The sequence below is a fragment of the Ostrea edulis genome, chromosome 8, assembly GCF_947568905.1.
Source record: "Ostrea edulis chromosome 8, xbOstEdul1.1, whole genome shotgun sequence".
Lineage (NCBI taxonomy): Eukaryota > Metazoa > Mollusca > Bivalvia > Ostreida > Ostreidae > Ostrea > Ostrea edulis.
The window spans coordinates 54,567,321-54,583,533 of NC_079171.1; the positions used below are offsets into that span (position 1 = coordinate 54,567,321).

The 16,213-nt window shown below is 34.4% G+C and overlaps 1 protein-coding gene across 1 annotated transcript in view; it reads right to left on the reverse strand.

Moving 5' to 3' along the window:
- LOC125661972 (receptor-type tyrosine-protein phosphatase alpha-like) overlaps positions 1-16,213 on the reverse strand; it is a 119,693-nt gene that overhangs the window by 3,588 nt on the left and 99,892 nt on the right. Inside the window, exons 12-23 of the mRNA XM_056146483.1 lie at positions 13,614-13,789; positions 12,921-13,008; positions 12,712-12,785; positions 12,570-12,606; positions 12,318-12,415; positions 11,951-12,079; positions 11,423-11,571; positions 11,041-11,176; positions 5,818-5,976; positions 2,007-2,100; positions 726-796; positions 308-442 (exon numbers count right to left, since the gene is read on the reverse strand). Coding sequence (XP_056002458.1) covers positions 308-442; positions 726-796; positions 2,007-2,100; positions 5,818-5,976; positions 11,041-11,176; positions 11,423-11,571; positions 11,951-12,079; positions 12,318-12,415; positions 12,570-12,606; positions 12,712-12,785; positions 12,921-13,008; positions 13,614-13,789 — 1,346 coding nt within the window. The remainder of the gene's footprint in view (positions 1-307; positions 443-725; positions 797-2,006; positions 2,101-5,817; positions 5,977-11,040; positions 11,177-11,422; positions 11,572-11,950; positions 12,080-12,317; positions 12,416-12,569; positions 12,607-12,711; positions 12,786-12,920; positions 13,009-13,613; positions 13,790-16,213) is intronic.

The following is a 16,213-nucleotide window of genomic DNA, read 5'->3' on the forward strand; positions in this document are numbered from 1 at the left end:
CTGCATCAGACAGCATTCAACGAATTGGCAAACGCAGACTTTAAACGATGTTGTTCAAACCCCTGCTATCTCTAAGTATTTGTCAGTAGTCAGGTTCGATGTTAGATTAAGCATAGAACATGTTCTTGTGTACATAATCTGTTCAGAGACATTAACCCCATATGCAGGTGGTATATGAATATTACTACATAAATATGGGGAGTAAACGATGGCGAATCTGAAGTAATCTCGTTTGTATGGGGTTATATATTGTGAAATTGATGATAGATCTAACTCATTAAATACCGGGTACTAACTCGTAACTTACAGATTTAAGGTCTTTCAAAGGACACATGAATACCACTACACGAGCATCAAATTCTTTCACGAGTCTCAGAAAATCCTCTGTGTAGTCAGGCAGTGGATACTGAGCGCTAATGAGAAGGTCGTTAGCAGTAAAAGTCTGAAAAGTAAAACATGAGCTACACCTATATCACCTGTAATGTTTAATGATACAGAAAACGAATTTAAGTTTTAATATCCAGCGAGCTATTTTTTTGTTTCTTACACAATTGTTTCTTATGATTTACAAGTGGACTCAAATAAAATAGCTCAAACAATTTTATATTTATGAAAAAAAATTGTCATTTAATGTATTTCAATGAAATTTAAGATGAACTTCAAAATATATTTATCTAACATAACCATTGAAAATTTCTTTTGATATTGATATAAATATACTAGACCTGATGTAAAACAGCATTGTAATATGTACTTCTTTCCTTTGAGTAGCACAGACGGCACATAAATCTCTCCACTGGAGATCAAGAAAAATCAGAAAGTTGCTTGTTAATTTATTTTCGTAAAAGGGGTATTGGCTGTTAAAGTGATGGCGACCATTTTTCTCTCACAATCTCTCATTGGCGTAGGAATTAATGATTGATTAAACCAATTGTTTTGTACAAAACCAAGAGAAACCTAATAAAACTACGTTAGATAACCGCTTTTAAAGTGAAGAAATATATAAGGAAGAACTACTATCTTGGAAGACAATCATTATCTCATCACTAAAATCACATATCCATGTGCCTGTATTGAGGTTAAAAAGTGTTTGATTAATTAAATACTGGTGATATTACTGAAATATATAATATACAGTAATTTTAATTGAATTCAATTTTTGGTGACAAACTGACAGCTAATGCCCTTTTAACATGCAAGGTGAAGATAACGAACAGTGATCAATCTCATAACTCCTACAAGCAATACAAAATAGATAGTTGGGCAAACACGGACCCCTGGACACACCAGAGGTGGGATCAGGTGCCTAGGAGGAGTACGCATCCCCTGTTGACCGGTCACACCCGCCGTGAGCCTTATATCCTGATCAGGTAAACGGAGTTATCCACAGTCAAATCAGTGTGCCAAGAACGGCTTAACAATAAGTATGAAACACGTCAGACAGCATTTGACCCATGCGAGGTTGTATTGACGAACTAGAACATCATTATAAATACTGTAAATAACGGTGATATGTTTCATGATACTTTCAATGCAAATTAAATGAAATGTCCGTAATTTATGAAGCATCACAGATTTAAATGCTATTTGTAATATGACCCTTCGACATGTATAACAGCATTGGTCAACATTACACTGCTTTATTGCACAAAGGGGAAACATCTGATTTTGTCCATCAAAAGTTGTATAGAAAATGATAAAATTGCAGTACCGATCATTTCAAGCACAAAAGGTTTGTAAAACTGCTTTAGAATTTCTGTATACTCGTAAAATAGAAAGACCCTCAAGGAGAAGAAATAAAAAGAAATCCATTAATTATCATTTTTGTATGCTCTTTTGAAGACGGAAACATCGTTTATATTTTGCTAATGCATGGTGTTAAGATTGACTGCTACCTAAAAGAATTAACACAAGAAAGAAATGTTACGACATATAAAAAAAAACCCAAACAAACAACGTAAATATATCAGAATGTCAGTTAAGTGAAGATAGAAATGAACATGAACCTGGTAGAACACTGTTGGTGTAGTTGGCGGATATATTCGCACGTCCAGACTCATACTCCTTCTGTAAGTATTCCTTCCGAAGTGAGAGTAACTCCTGTAAAATAAAATACAGAGTTCTGAGAGTAACTCCTGTAAAATAAAACACAGAGTTCTGAGAGTAACTCCTATAAAATAAAATACAGAGTTCTGAGAGTAACTCCTGTAAAACAAAACACAGAGTTCTGAGAGTAACTCCTGTAAAATAAAATACAGAGTTCTGAGAGTAACTCCTGTAAAATAAAACACAGAGTTCTGAGAGTAACTCCTGTAAAATAAAATACAGAGTTCTGAGAGTAACTCCTGTAAAATAAAACACAGAGTTCTGAGAGTAACTCCTGTAAAATGAAATACAGGGTTCTGAGAGTAACTCCTGTAAAATAAAACACAGAGTTCTGAGAGTAACTCCTGTAAAATAAAATACAGAGTTCTGAGAGTAACTCCTGTAAAATAAAACACAGAGTTCTGAGAGTAACTCCTGTAAAATAAGATACAGAGTTCTGAGAGTAACTCCTGTAAAATAAAATACAGAGTTCTGAGAGTAACTCCTGTAAAATAAACACAGAGTTCTGAGAGTAACTCCTATAAAATAAAACACAGAGTTCTGAGAGTATCTCCTGTAAAATAAAACACAGAGTTCTGAGAGTAACTCCTGTAAAATAAAATACAGAGTTCTGAGAGTAACTCCTGTAAAATAAAATACAGAGTTCTGAGAGTAACTCCTGTAAAATAAAACACAGAGTTCTGAGAGTAACTCCTGTAAAATAAGATACAGAGTTCTGAGAGTAACTCCTGTAAAATAAAATACAGAGTTCTGAGAGTAACTCCTGTAAAATAAGATACAGAGTTCTGAGAGTAACTCCTGTAAAATAAAACACAGAGTTCTGAGAGTAACTCCTGTAAAATAAGATACAGAGTTCTGAGAGTAACTCCTGTAAAATAAAACACAGAGTTCTGAGAGTAACTCCTGTAAAATAAGATACAGAGTTCTGAGAGTAACTCCTGTAAAATAAAACACAGAGTTCTGAGAGTAACTCCTGTAAAATAAGATACAGAGTTCTGAGAGTAACGCCTGTAAAATAAAATACAGAGTTCTGAGAGTAACTCCTGTAAAATAAAACACAGAGTTCTGAGAGTAACTCCTGTAAAATAAAACACAGAGTTCTGAGAGTAACTCCTGTAAAATAAAATACAGAGTTCTGAGAGTAACTCCTGTAAAATAAAATACAGAGTTCTGAGAGTAACTCCTGTAAAATAAAATACAGAGTTCTGAGAGTATATCCTGTAAAATAAAATACAGAGTTCTGAGAGTAACTCCTGTAAAATAAAACACAGAGTTCTGAGAGTAACGCCTGTAAAATAAAATACAGAGTTCTGAGAGTAACTCCTGTAAAATAAAACAGAGTTCTGAGAGTAACTCCTGTAAAATAAAACACAGAGTTCTGAGAGTAACTCCTGTAAAATAAAATACAGGGTTCTGAGAGTAACTCCTGTAAAATAAAACACAGAGTTCTGAGAGTAACTCCTGTAAAATAAAATACAGAGTTCTGAGAGTAACTCCTGTAAAATAAGATACAGAGTTCTGAGAGTAACTCCTGTAAAATAAAATACAGAGTTCTGAGAGTAACTCCTATAAAATAAAACACAGAGTTCTGAGAGTATCTCCTGTAAAATAAAACACAGAGTTCTGAGAGTAACTCCTGTAAAATAAAATACAGAGTTCTGAGAGTAACTCCTGTAAAATAAAACAGAGTTCTGAGAGTAACTCCTGTAAAATAAAACACAGAGTTCTGAGAATAACTCCTGTAAAATAAAATACAGGGTTCTGAGAGTAACTCCTGTAAAATAAAACACAGAGTTCTGAGAGTAACTCCTGTAAAATAAAATACAGAGTTCTGAGAGTAACTCCTGTAAAATAAGATACAGAGTTCTGAGAGTAACTCCTGTAAAATAAAACACAGAGTTCTGAGAGTATCTCCTGTAAAATAAAATACAGAGTTCTGAGAGTAACTCCTGTAAAATAAACACAGAGTTCTGAGAGTAACTCCTATAAAATAAAACACAGAGTTCTGAGAGTATCTCCTGTAAAATCAAACACAGAGTTCTGAGAGTAACTCCTGTAAAATAAAATACAGAATTCTGAGAGTAACTCCTGTAAAATAAAATACAGAGTTCTGAGAGTAACTCCTGTAAAATAAAATACAGAGTTCTGAGAGTAATTCCTGTAAAATAAAATACAGAGTTCTGAGAGTAACTCCTGTAAAATAAAATACAGAGTTCTGAGAGTATATCCTGTAAAATAAAATACAGAGTTCTGAGAGTAACTCCTGTAAAATAAACACAGAGTTCTGAGAGTAACTCCTATAAAATAAAACACAGAGTTCTGAGAGTATCTCCTGTAAAATAAAACAGAGTTCTGAGAGTAACTCCTGTAAAATAAAATACAGAGTTCTGAGAGTAACTCCTGTAAAATAAAACACAGAGTTCTGAGAGTAACGCCTGTAAAATAAAATACAGAGTTCTGAGAGTAACTCCTGTAAAATAAAACACAGAGTTCTGAGAGTATCTCCTGTAAAATAAAATACAGAGTTCTGAGAGTAACTCCTGTAAAATAAACACAGAGTTCTGAGAGTAACTCCTATAAAATAAAACACAGAGTTCTGAGAGTATCTCCTGTAAAATAAAACACAGAGTTCTGAGAGTAACTCCTGTAAAATAAAATACAGAGTTCTGAGAGTAACTCCTGTAAAATAAAATACAGATTTCTGAGAGTAACTCCTGTAAAATAAAATACAGAGTTCTGCGAGTAACTCCTGTAAAATTAAACACAGAGTTCTGAGAGTAACTCCTGTAAAATAAAACACAGAGTTCTGAGAGTAACTCCTGTAAAATAAAATACAGAGTTCTGAAATCTGTCTTTGTGAATCTGAATAAAAAATGAAATAAGTTCATGGTAGCATAGTTAATGTTGTTTTCGTCTTGGGGGATTTGGATTTGGTGGATCTACCCAATTCACGGTATCAACGAAAATTAACCCCATTTCAAAGATTGTTCAGTGAAAGCAATGGAAAGATACGCGAAAGTTATGTACAGAAACTAAAGAATAATCATTTAGAACTGCACACTGTGTATCTGTTCTCTATATTCTGTATTTCTTTTATTCTTGTACTTTGAGCTTTTGCCAGTTTTCGTAAATGTTTTAGAATTATTTATCATCTCTGGAGAAACGTAACAGCAGTTAAATTGCAAACAAAGTTGCTATTATATATATTTGATGTTAACAGTTTAATCGTTATTGAATATTTGAGAATATAAACTGAATATAAATCTGAGTCAATATCTAGAGGAACCCCCCCCCCCCCCCCCCCCCTATCCGCGATTATGAACGATCTCTTTCGTTGCAACATAGTTACGGATATATCCAGCATTTGAATATTTGCTTCGCCTTTTTGTAATAATAATTCATCAAAATTAAAGGATGAGTCAAATTTGGCTCTTTTCATACGAAATGTTTCATCTAGATTATCTCCCGTAAAATGCAACAACACATTACTCATTTTATCTCTTACACGTACAATCTTGATTTGTACACTCAGTTATGACCCTACAAGCATTGTTTCGTAGTAGAATATTTGTTGGCTAGTCTGATATGTACTCTCTCTCTCTCTCTCTCTCTCTCTCTCTCTCTCTCTCTCTCTCTATCTCTCTCTCTTTCTCTGTGTGTGTCTCTCTCTCTCTCTGTCTCTCTCTCCTGCATTTTATTTTTGATAATCACCTCAAATTCAGAACACCTTGGGGACTTCTTAGTGACGTCTCCAGCATTCACATAACACGATTCTTCTCCACATTCTTGTAAAAACTGTTCTGTTGTCAAGGATCTAGATTTTCCACGGAAGGATTCAAACAATGCAAGATAGACTGTTTTGTACTGGTCCTAAAGTCAACGGAAGAATACAAAATTAAAGAAATTCGATAGGGCTTTGTAGACGATTGTTTCATTATCAAAGTAAATGCAAGAAGAGGAAACATTATGTTCAGATCTAAAGATAATATAGAATAGCCTACGCATACGGAAATTTACTTCCACTGAGATTGCAAAATGTGTAACAATAACTGTCATATTTTATATAGACCAATGACACTATCGTAATTACTGGAGTCCCATTGGCTGCATTGCTCACCTGAGACAACATGTATCTTTGTAATCTTTGCGTTTGCATTGTGGGCCACTTCCTACACACCATGGATGAATAAACTTGAAACAACACCCTATTAGCATGCTATCATATTCATCTCACGTTCTTTAAAAAATGGCTATCCATTCTATGGTATGCTTTGAAAAAGATTGAATCATCTTGGGACCCCCATTGTTCTCGTTGTTCTGGACACAGGAATTCTGGACACAGAATAGTTTGAACAAACTTGATTTTACTAAGTATAAGACAACATTTTTCATAATAACAGTACAGTTATGTTTAAAAATATATATACAAAATAAATCCCCTTGCAAGGGATATGGGCTTTCCATCCTTTTTACATCGTAACATACTAGCCAACTTTGGCTGAAATACACATATTGACAGTGTAGAAGAAGACAGGGGATGCTTAGTCCTCCTAGGCACCTGATCCCACCTCTGGTGTGTCCAGGGGTCCGTGTTTGCCCAACTATCTATTTTGTATTGCTTGTAGGAGTTATGAGATTGATCACTGTTCGTTATCTTCACCTTGCCAAAGAAGTTTGAAACATAACACATAGTTATCAATTTTGAATTACATACACTTTGTATGAACTCCATGTGTGGAAATTTTAATTTGTCCCCTTTCCCCAAAATTCCTCTCTGCTAGGTTTGGTCAAACTTAATCCAGTAGTTCCAGAGAAGAAGTTGAAAATGTGAGAAGTTTTTGACCTCGATCAATGACACCGACAAAAGATAACCATCAGAATAAATACCTCTGCCTCAGGTGAGCTAAAAGGTTTTCGTGCATTACCTGTCCTTCACTAAGTGTCTGTCGACCATTATGGTTGTTTTGTTTTTTTAAAGATCTAGTAATAAGTTTTTTTCTGAATGCTTCTGAACCTCCTTCCCCAAATGATGAGTTTGAATGTGATATACATATGCAGAAAATATTCATACATGTCATATGTTGTATATCCATGCACATTGCAGACATGAATTAATTGCTGAAAACAATAATCATTCAATTCTAACAGGTATGCAGGTGCCGGAATTGGACTGTCTAGTGTCGATGCCGGATGTGTTTGTATTCTTTGAACAAAGTTTTTGATAATCTTATTTTTACCAGTCATGGGCTCGGGTTCTACTTAGCAATGGTTTCACGTCCAGTGTCTGAATGACCTTTCTAAGCCACGTTCGATGCGTTTTAAAAATACTTTAGTCTGCATAAAATGATCATAAAAGCTCGAGCATTCTAAATAATTAAAGGTTCCAAGGAGTGAGATACAGTTTTGTTGTTTATTCTCAATCTTACCGACGTTTATGTACATTCCCAACATATTTCTGGACTCTCTATTCAGTATTTTTTATGAACTAAAAGATAGGATTGTGGAAAGTCTGATAAAAAGCTGCAAGAAATAATGTATGGGGTCGAACAGATATTCTGAATCGCACTCTAAATGGGTTGAGTCATATTTTCTTTACAATGGCAGAAAACAGATTGAGTGCTTTAGAAGGCTTGTCATTCAGACTGTGTTATTGCGGGTCTATTATGCAAGTTGAAGGTAACGCCGAGGATAAATTTCGTTATCTAAAACTTGCCGAATAAAACCCAAAATATTTACGTTAAAATACAACAAGAAAACGTAGTTCGGACTTCCATCTCGTTTTGACATATACATGGCATTCAAGATATCGATGTTGAAGATAACGACGTTTAACTGTACAATATACACATATTTTATTTCATACAAGGAATTCATGATGTTTATCAGATGTTACCGCAAACACGTGTTCTTATTGATAATGTCCGCAATTACGTAACATTTAATGGGGAATTTTTCAAAAGAAAGCGTCCATACGTTTGGGGGAAATATGCACACAAGATCAGGAAGCCCAGATAAAATGTCAGTTTGAAGTAAAATGATAAGTTCAATTGATAGTATGTTTTGATCTTCTTTGTTTCGGTTGTTTTAGCAGGTAGCGCTCGTCTACACTTCTACAAAAACACATGTATTAAAAAGCAATGAGATATCTTTTTGAAATATTTCTTTCAAGAAAATGTATTAATAGACTGATTAAACGATGGTCAAGACTAAGTTTCATTTTGAAGTACAATTATGTGTGTTATCAACTATTGATAATTTGTATCCTACTTTGCTTTGTTAATTTTAATCAAACAGCTCTAGTCTACCTGCGACAGAGCTGAGAGTGTATAAACGTGTATCAATATTTTTACGAAACGTTTCTATGAAGGTCATGTACTGATCGGTTCACATTAAATCAAACGATTTGTAAATAGTAACAATGTCATACATCTTACTACACGTGTTTGTAAATGTAAACAGCAACATTCTAACACATATTACTTTACGTGCTTGCCCTGCTGTTACATGTAAGTTAACGAAAATGACAGAGACCAATCAATTTTAGGACGTGATGTTTTCTCATTGGTAAAACTGAATACGATGGATGTCTAGATAGTTAACACTGAATATGATGGGTGTCTAGATAGGTAACACTGAATATGATGAGTGTTTAGATAGTTAACACTGAATATGAGTGTCTAGATAGTTAACACTGAATATGGTGGATGTCTAGATAGTTAACACTGAATATGATGGATGTCTAGATAGTTAACACTGAATACGATGGATGTCTAGATAGTTAACACTGAATATGATGAGTGTCTAGATAGTTAACACTGAATATGATGAGTGTTTAGATAGTTAACACTGAATATGAGTGTCTAGATAGTTAACACTGAATATGGTGGATGTCTAGATAGTTAACACTGAATATGATGGATGTCTAGATAGTTAACACTGAATATGATGAGTGTCTAGATAGTTAACACTGAATATGATGAGTGTCTAGATAGTTAACACTGAATATGATGAGTGTCTAGATAGTTAACACTGAATATGATGAGTGTTTAGATAGTTAACACTGAATATGATGAGTGTCTAGATAGTTAACACTGAATATGATGGGTGTCTAGATAGTTAACACTGAATATGATGAGTGTCTAGAAAGTTAACACTGAATACGATGGATGTCTAGATCGTTAACACTGAATATGATGAGTGTCTAGATAGTTAACACTGAATATGATGAGTGTCTAGATAGTTAACACTGAATACGATGGATGTCTAGATAGTTAACACTGAATACGATGGATGTCTAGATAGTTAACACTGAATATGATGAGTGTCTAGATAGTTAACACTGAATATGATGAGTGTCTAGATAGTTCACACTGAATATGATGAGTGTCTAGATAGTTAACACTGAATATGATGAGTGTCTAGATAGTTAACACTGAATATGATGGATGTCTAGATAGTTAACACTGAACACAATGGCTGTCTAGATAGTTAACACTGAACACAATGGCTGTCTAGATAGTTAACACTGAATATGATGGATGTCTAGATAGTTAACACTGAATATGATGGATGTCTAGATAGTTAACACTGAATATGATGGGTGTCTAAATAGTTAACACTGAACACGATGGCTGTCTAGATAGTTAACACTGAATATGATGGATGTCTAGATAGTTAACACTGAATACGATGGCTGTTTAGATAGTTAACACTGAACACGATGGATGTCTAGATAGTTAACACTGAATATGATGAGTGTCTAGATAGTTAACACTGAACACGATGGCTGTTTAAATAGTTAACACTGAACACGATGGATGTCTAGATAGTTAACAGGGTTTATAGGCTTATTAGTATTTCAGTTTGGTCTTTTTAAAAGTAGTATAAAATTACTACTTTTTGTGAATTACTAGTATGGATTTTATTTTATGTTTGACGTTTTCTTAAATTGATGAAAAAGTAATTTCATCATTTTTGAAGAGTTTTATACATTTATCTTTAAAAACGGAGCTCTCTATTACTTGATCTATGATTGGTTTGAGTACATATGTACCATGCATAAAAATATTCATGTGCACTACAGGTTTTTAGGTTACAAAATTTGCTGTTCGTGCAATTTATCAATAGTGAAAAGAGGAAACTATTCCGTCATGCACGATTATACTATGTTTACCTTTCTCACGATGTTTTATGAGGAAGAAAATCAAACAACCACACCTCATGTCATTTACAGGTGTTCAAACAAAATTATGTTTTCTGATTCGGTAGATAAACGAATTTGATTACATAACAATAAAAGAATCAAGGAAGCAATATTTTAAGAAGGACACAACTTTAGTAGATTATCAGTAAAATAGACAGGGAAGAAACGCCGGCTTAAATGATAGGTATGTTTACGGGGATTTTTGTTGTAAATGACCTTGAAGTAGAACAGTGTGATTGAAATAGTGTGTTTTATAAGCGTTCTTCAAATGCTGTTAGCTTTTGCACGTAGAAAATATTTAATTCAAAGTCCCTACCCCCAAACAACTTCAATTGAAGCAATGGAATAAAGTCAAGGTAAATGATTAGGGATTTATTTGTAGATAAGGATACTGTTCATCAGATAAACCCCTTCCAAGATGACATATGCCGCTATGCTTTGGGAAAAATGACACACACTCTTAGTAGGACCTTTGTTTGAAGTCTCCCATTTTTGGTTGATTAATGCATATTGATTAAGTATTAATGAATTGATGCAATGCTATCAATTAATCATCAAAATTGAAATAGATAAATGCGGCATTAAATATCCATAATAACGAAATGTAAGGTAAAATTAAGGTATTTAGACTTAAATTCACAACAAATGGCACGAATTTCGAATAGAGTTTCTTGTATCTTTGTCCAATCGAATGGAGTTATTGACGTTATTGAAAAAGAAAGGTTGCTTACTTCGCCCTGAATCATGTTCATTCTGTCCTTCCTCATGGTTCTGACGTACATTGGTACGTTTATCCTACCCTTCCTGCAACCTTCCCGATAGAGGGCATCCAGAGCAATATATGTCCCCGTTCTACCAATGCCTGCGCTGTAATTTTAACATGCACCATAGAATAAAAGGTGAAGATAACAAACAGTGATCAATCTCATAACTCCTATAAGGAATGCAAAATAAATAGTTTGGCAAATACGGACCCTTAGACACACCAGAGGTGGGATCAGGTGCCTAGAAGGAGTAAGTATCCCCTTTCAACCGATCGCACCAGAAAATGTCTATATAGAATATTGAGAGATATATAAAACGTATTGCGTCATGATATAAAACGTATTGCACCTGCAGTGTACGACTGTGCATTCTCCGGAATATGATGAGGATGTTGTCATCACGTGACGATGGAAGATAACGAGACTGAGTGGATCCGGCACTCCATGGTCCGGCCATCTTGTATAATGAAACATCACTACCTCACGGTCTCTCTGTTCCTAGAAAACATCAAATAAGAACATTTCAGTTAGAGAAACATTGTAGAGCATTGTCTTGACCTAAGAAAGTTTTATCTATGGACTTTGTATAATGACGATTATGCAACGAATTACGATAAAAGTCATTATTGTAGTTAGAATTAATCTGATAAAATAAAACAAAGTGGTATTGATAGGTAATCTTTAATCTTATTGTTAATTCTGTCTCAAACTGAAGGGAAAAATGTTTGGTATAAAGTATTTTGATTATGATGCTCTGCGATAATTTGCATATCTGTTTGAAGTTGCAAACGATTCATGATTAGTATGTTTATGGTACGCATTTTGCTCAAAAGTAAGGTCATTATGAAATATGACTTCATAAATATTTGGACATCACCTTGCCGTTGTAGAATTTGAACTGCCTTATCGTACAATTAGCATAATCTTTCTCTCCCACGTTTCTAATATTGAGGTCTCCATCCTGGATTTTATCGTTGATGCCTGGCCAGTATAGGACACATTTGTTCTAAATATTAAAGAGTCTAAAATTCAGTTCAAAGTAAAGAAGGAATTCATAAAATGCATCAATTGTCAGTATCACTTCGAACGTAATACAACAAATTACATATGATTATAAAGTAAATGTCTTAAATAAAGTACGCATTTTCATATGTCAACAAATTTAGCTATCGTATTTATTAAGTTTACACACACATGCATATGCTGATAAACTGAGAAGAGAAATGATTCAGTCAATGACATACCTTTGCACCCTCCTTTAGATTCGTTAAACAGACAATGACGGAAACACCCTCTTGCCAAACCATTCTCCAGAAATCAGTTATTATCTTTGGTTTGGGACCTGATGTATAACAAACGTATTTCGTTTTCGTTTTACCAAGATCACGATTTACATATATCTATATATATCAGAGTAAAAATTTATACCTCATTCATTTGAAGCTGAACACTTATTTTTGATATTTCTGAACTTTATGTTAGTGAGATTCACAAACCCTGAGTTGCGATATAGGCCCGCTTTCCCCCTGCATCCTATAATAGAAATGATGTTTTTGGTATTCTATGTTGTATATTTTAGTGAATAATACATATCGATGTACAAGTGCTATACAGCTGATTGACATGACAAGTACTCACTTCGATATAGTTGGCATTGATATAACCTCCATCGTTTGTGGACGAAGTTTTCAAAATAACTCGAGAGTGGTCATCTATGAAAAAATGTTTACCATATAAATCTGTTTTCATTTCCATACCAGAAATGTTTGATTTTCCAAAAACGTCTTCACTGGAATACAGCGAAATATATTCCTGATAGTTACTAAACAGAAATATGTCGTACTCACACGGAAACGTTGTTGTGTATCTATTTTTCGGTTTGTTTTCGGGCTTCTTGGCTTCCTCACACGGATGAAGTTCGCCTCTTGGGATTTCCTATCAAACTCATGGTATTCAATTCTCTAACAGTGATATTTTCTGTGATTACAAACTGTGTTAATATTTTCTACATTGCTTCCAATCCTCTAATAGATATACCTTCATTTATGAACATGAAATTACTCTAAAAATAATTTCCATTCCAATAAAGCTAGTCTGGTTAAAAATTGTTATGCAGCACCATTGGGACAAGGAGGACATAAACTGTAAATTTCAGGACTCCTGCACCCTTGGGGTCTTAGGGGTGGGACAAAAACTGCTAACATATCTTGTTTTATACTGTTGTTGAATATTATAATTTAGGTTAGATATTTTAAGAACAGGGCTTTTCTTCTAAATGTTGAACCCTCGAGAATAATGATACGTTTAACTAGTACTCAGGTGACTGATAAGGCCCGCAGGCCTCTTGTTAAGATTTAATGTTTATGAAGGAAAAGAGAGTAAATATTAGGAGTGACTATCTAGTTTTTTGCTGGGGAGGCATACATGGTGTAAATTTCTTGCTCAAGGTTAAATAGTGTCCATGATATTAACAAACTGGACATGAATGTTTATCTATTGGAAATGTAGATGTTGTTATCTAAAGTATTTTTAATTCATACGTGATATTCATGTTTGAAGCCAGCATGCTCTCCCAAAGACATCTTATCTATGATGGCCTGTAGGCTCTTCACTGGGATGGTTTTGTTAGTTGGACGACCTCTCTTTACAGTTTCAATGACATCATTCGCAGGGGGATCCACGTTGTTCACATTTTCATTCCGTTGATTGTTGGTTGCTACAACGATGTAGATATGTATAAATTTGATATCAAATCCTAGATTGGCATTTTTGATACAATGTAAAATCATTTACAGAATGATGTCAAACTGATTCATTCCAAGTGTAAATATTATGGGATAATGCATGGATATTCAGATTGATCGCTTTGGTGCTGATGCCATTTATGAGCTAATCAATATTTAGTAGATGTCTTCATAAATTGTTATGTATGCCATTTTCTTATAGAAAATGGGGATAATTCTCACAAAAAAGTCAAACTATTGTCAACACTTAAAGATAATTGCATTTAAATCATTGATGTTTTGACGCGGAAAGAATTTTCTATGAAACGATTTTTGTCGTCTGTTGTCTTGTGTCTTGCGTCGTCCGTCGTGCGTTAACAATTGAACATTTTAAAGTTCTTTTTGATAACTCTCATTCTAATTCTTTTCAAATTTGGTATTTTTGAGACAAGGGGGACATAAATTGTAAATTTCAGGTCTCCAGCACCCCCGGGGCTTTAGGGCGGGGCCAAAATTGCCCCAAATTGACAAATTTTCTAAATTCTTCTTCTAAAGAACTGCACATGTGTAAGAAAAACTAAATGCATGGTGATGGAGAGCAGGAAGGCCTCAACCAAAATTGTAAATACATCCCCGGGGTTGGGGTTCTGACCCCAGGGCGGGGTATCGAAATTAAATGGATAGAGCAGGTAGTCTTTTACCAAAATTGTAAATTTGATTTTTCCCAGAGTAAGGGTTTTGACCCCAGGTTTGGGCCAAACTTAGTGTATAGTAGTTATGTGTAAGTTTGCTGATATTGTATAAAATCTAAATGCATATTTAGTAATAGTAGAAAAGGAGGTACAAAAATTTGTAATTTTCAATCAAAACCCAGGGTCATGACTTAAGGATGAGTCCAAATAAGTCTTTTGTTTTGATGTTTTAATGTTAATACACCTATTATTTAAAGCCTTCCATCAGTGTATGCACTTTTTAAGACAGTGAAGTTTTAAGAACACATTTTGTTTTATACTGTTGCTGAACATTAGAATTTAGCTTAGATATTCAGAAAACGATTTTTTTAAAAGATTTCATAGCCCATGAAAGTAGTGATACTTTTTCACTAGTATTCAGGTGACCGATAAGGCTGGTGACCCTCTTGTTATGATATACCAGGTGAAGAACAAATTGTATATTTGCGGAAGTAATATCTAATTCCATAAGCCTGTCAATAAAATTGAGGAAAGAAAACTACCTAAAACAGGCAATGCACAGCAAATCTTATGCAAAATGTATTTTTATCTGAAATGATCTTAACTCCTTAACTATCAGACAGAACTTTTATTTATTCTGAATAATACAATAATAATAATAGGAATTACATCAAAGGTATGCTTTAATTTCAACCTTAGGTTTTTTTAAAAAATATGCATGATTAAATCTGTTGCAAGACATGAAGCAAATCAACTAAATACCGAAGGCTAGGGTCACATTATCATTTGTTAATCAACCTTCTGTCTGATAAAAACTGAGATATTCTGAACGAAAACAACTCAATAAAAGGTGAGGATAACTCTTATAAGCAATACGAAATAGAGATTTGGACAAACACGGACCCCTGGACATAACAGAGGTGGGGTCAGTCACCTAGGAGGAGTAAGTATCTCCTGTCGACCGGTCACACCAGCCGTGGGTCCTAAATCTTGATCAGGTAAACGGAGCTATCCGTAGTCAAAATCAGTGTGCCACGAATTTTCTAACAATCGGTATGAAACATGTTAGACAGCATTTGACCCAATGATAGGTTGTGTTGGCAAGCTAGATTGTCATATCGATCATAGAATTTACGAAAGGCTGACTTTGAACGAGGCAGTTAAAACTCCTGCACCATCAGCTTGTTTGTCAGTAGCCTGCCTTGATTTAAAAACTGATCATACGCAGAACAAACTCTTGCGTATTTAATCAATTGAAAGATATAAACACCACATGCAGATGATAATGGAACATTGCCACATAGATATGGGAAGCTGACGATGGAGAAGCTGAAATCATTCCATTTATCATAAAATTGATTTGTAATTTTGCCGTTAATATTTACATTTAATAGAAAATGATGCATAAGTGGATGAGTCTGTGGTGTCTTCTATTTCGAGGTCACAGGGATATATTGAATCGACATTTGATTGATTGACTGATTGATGTTTTTCGCCACACTCAAATATTTTTCATTTATCTGGTGTCGCCTAGGTTTTATTGGTGGAATAGAAAACCCAGTTACAGAGACCACCTACCTTCCGAAAGTAAACTGGGAAACTTTCTCACTTACCGGCGCGAGCGGGATTCGAACTCTCGTCGACAGAGGTGTGAAGGAAAATTACATTGTTAATGAATAAAACGTCGTCGATATTTCTAAACGTCACATTGAAGACCACATCAAG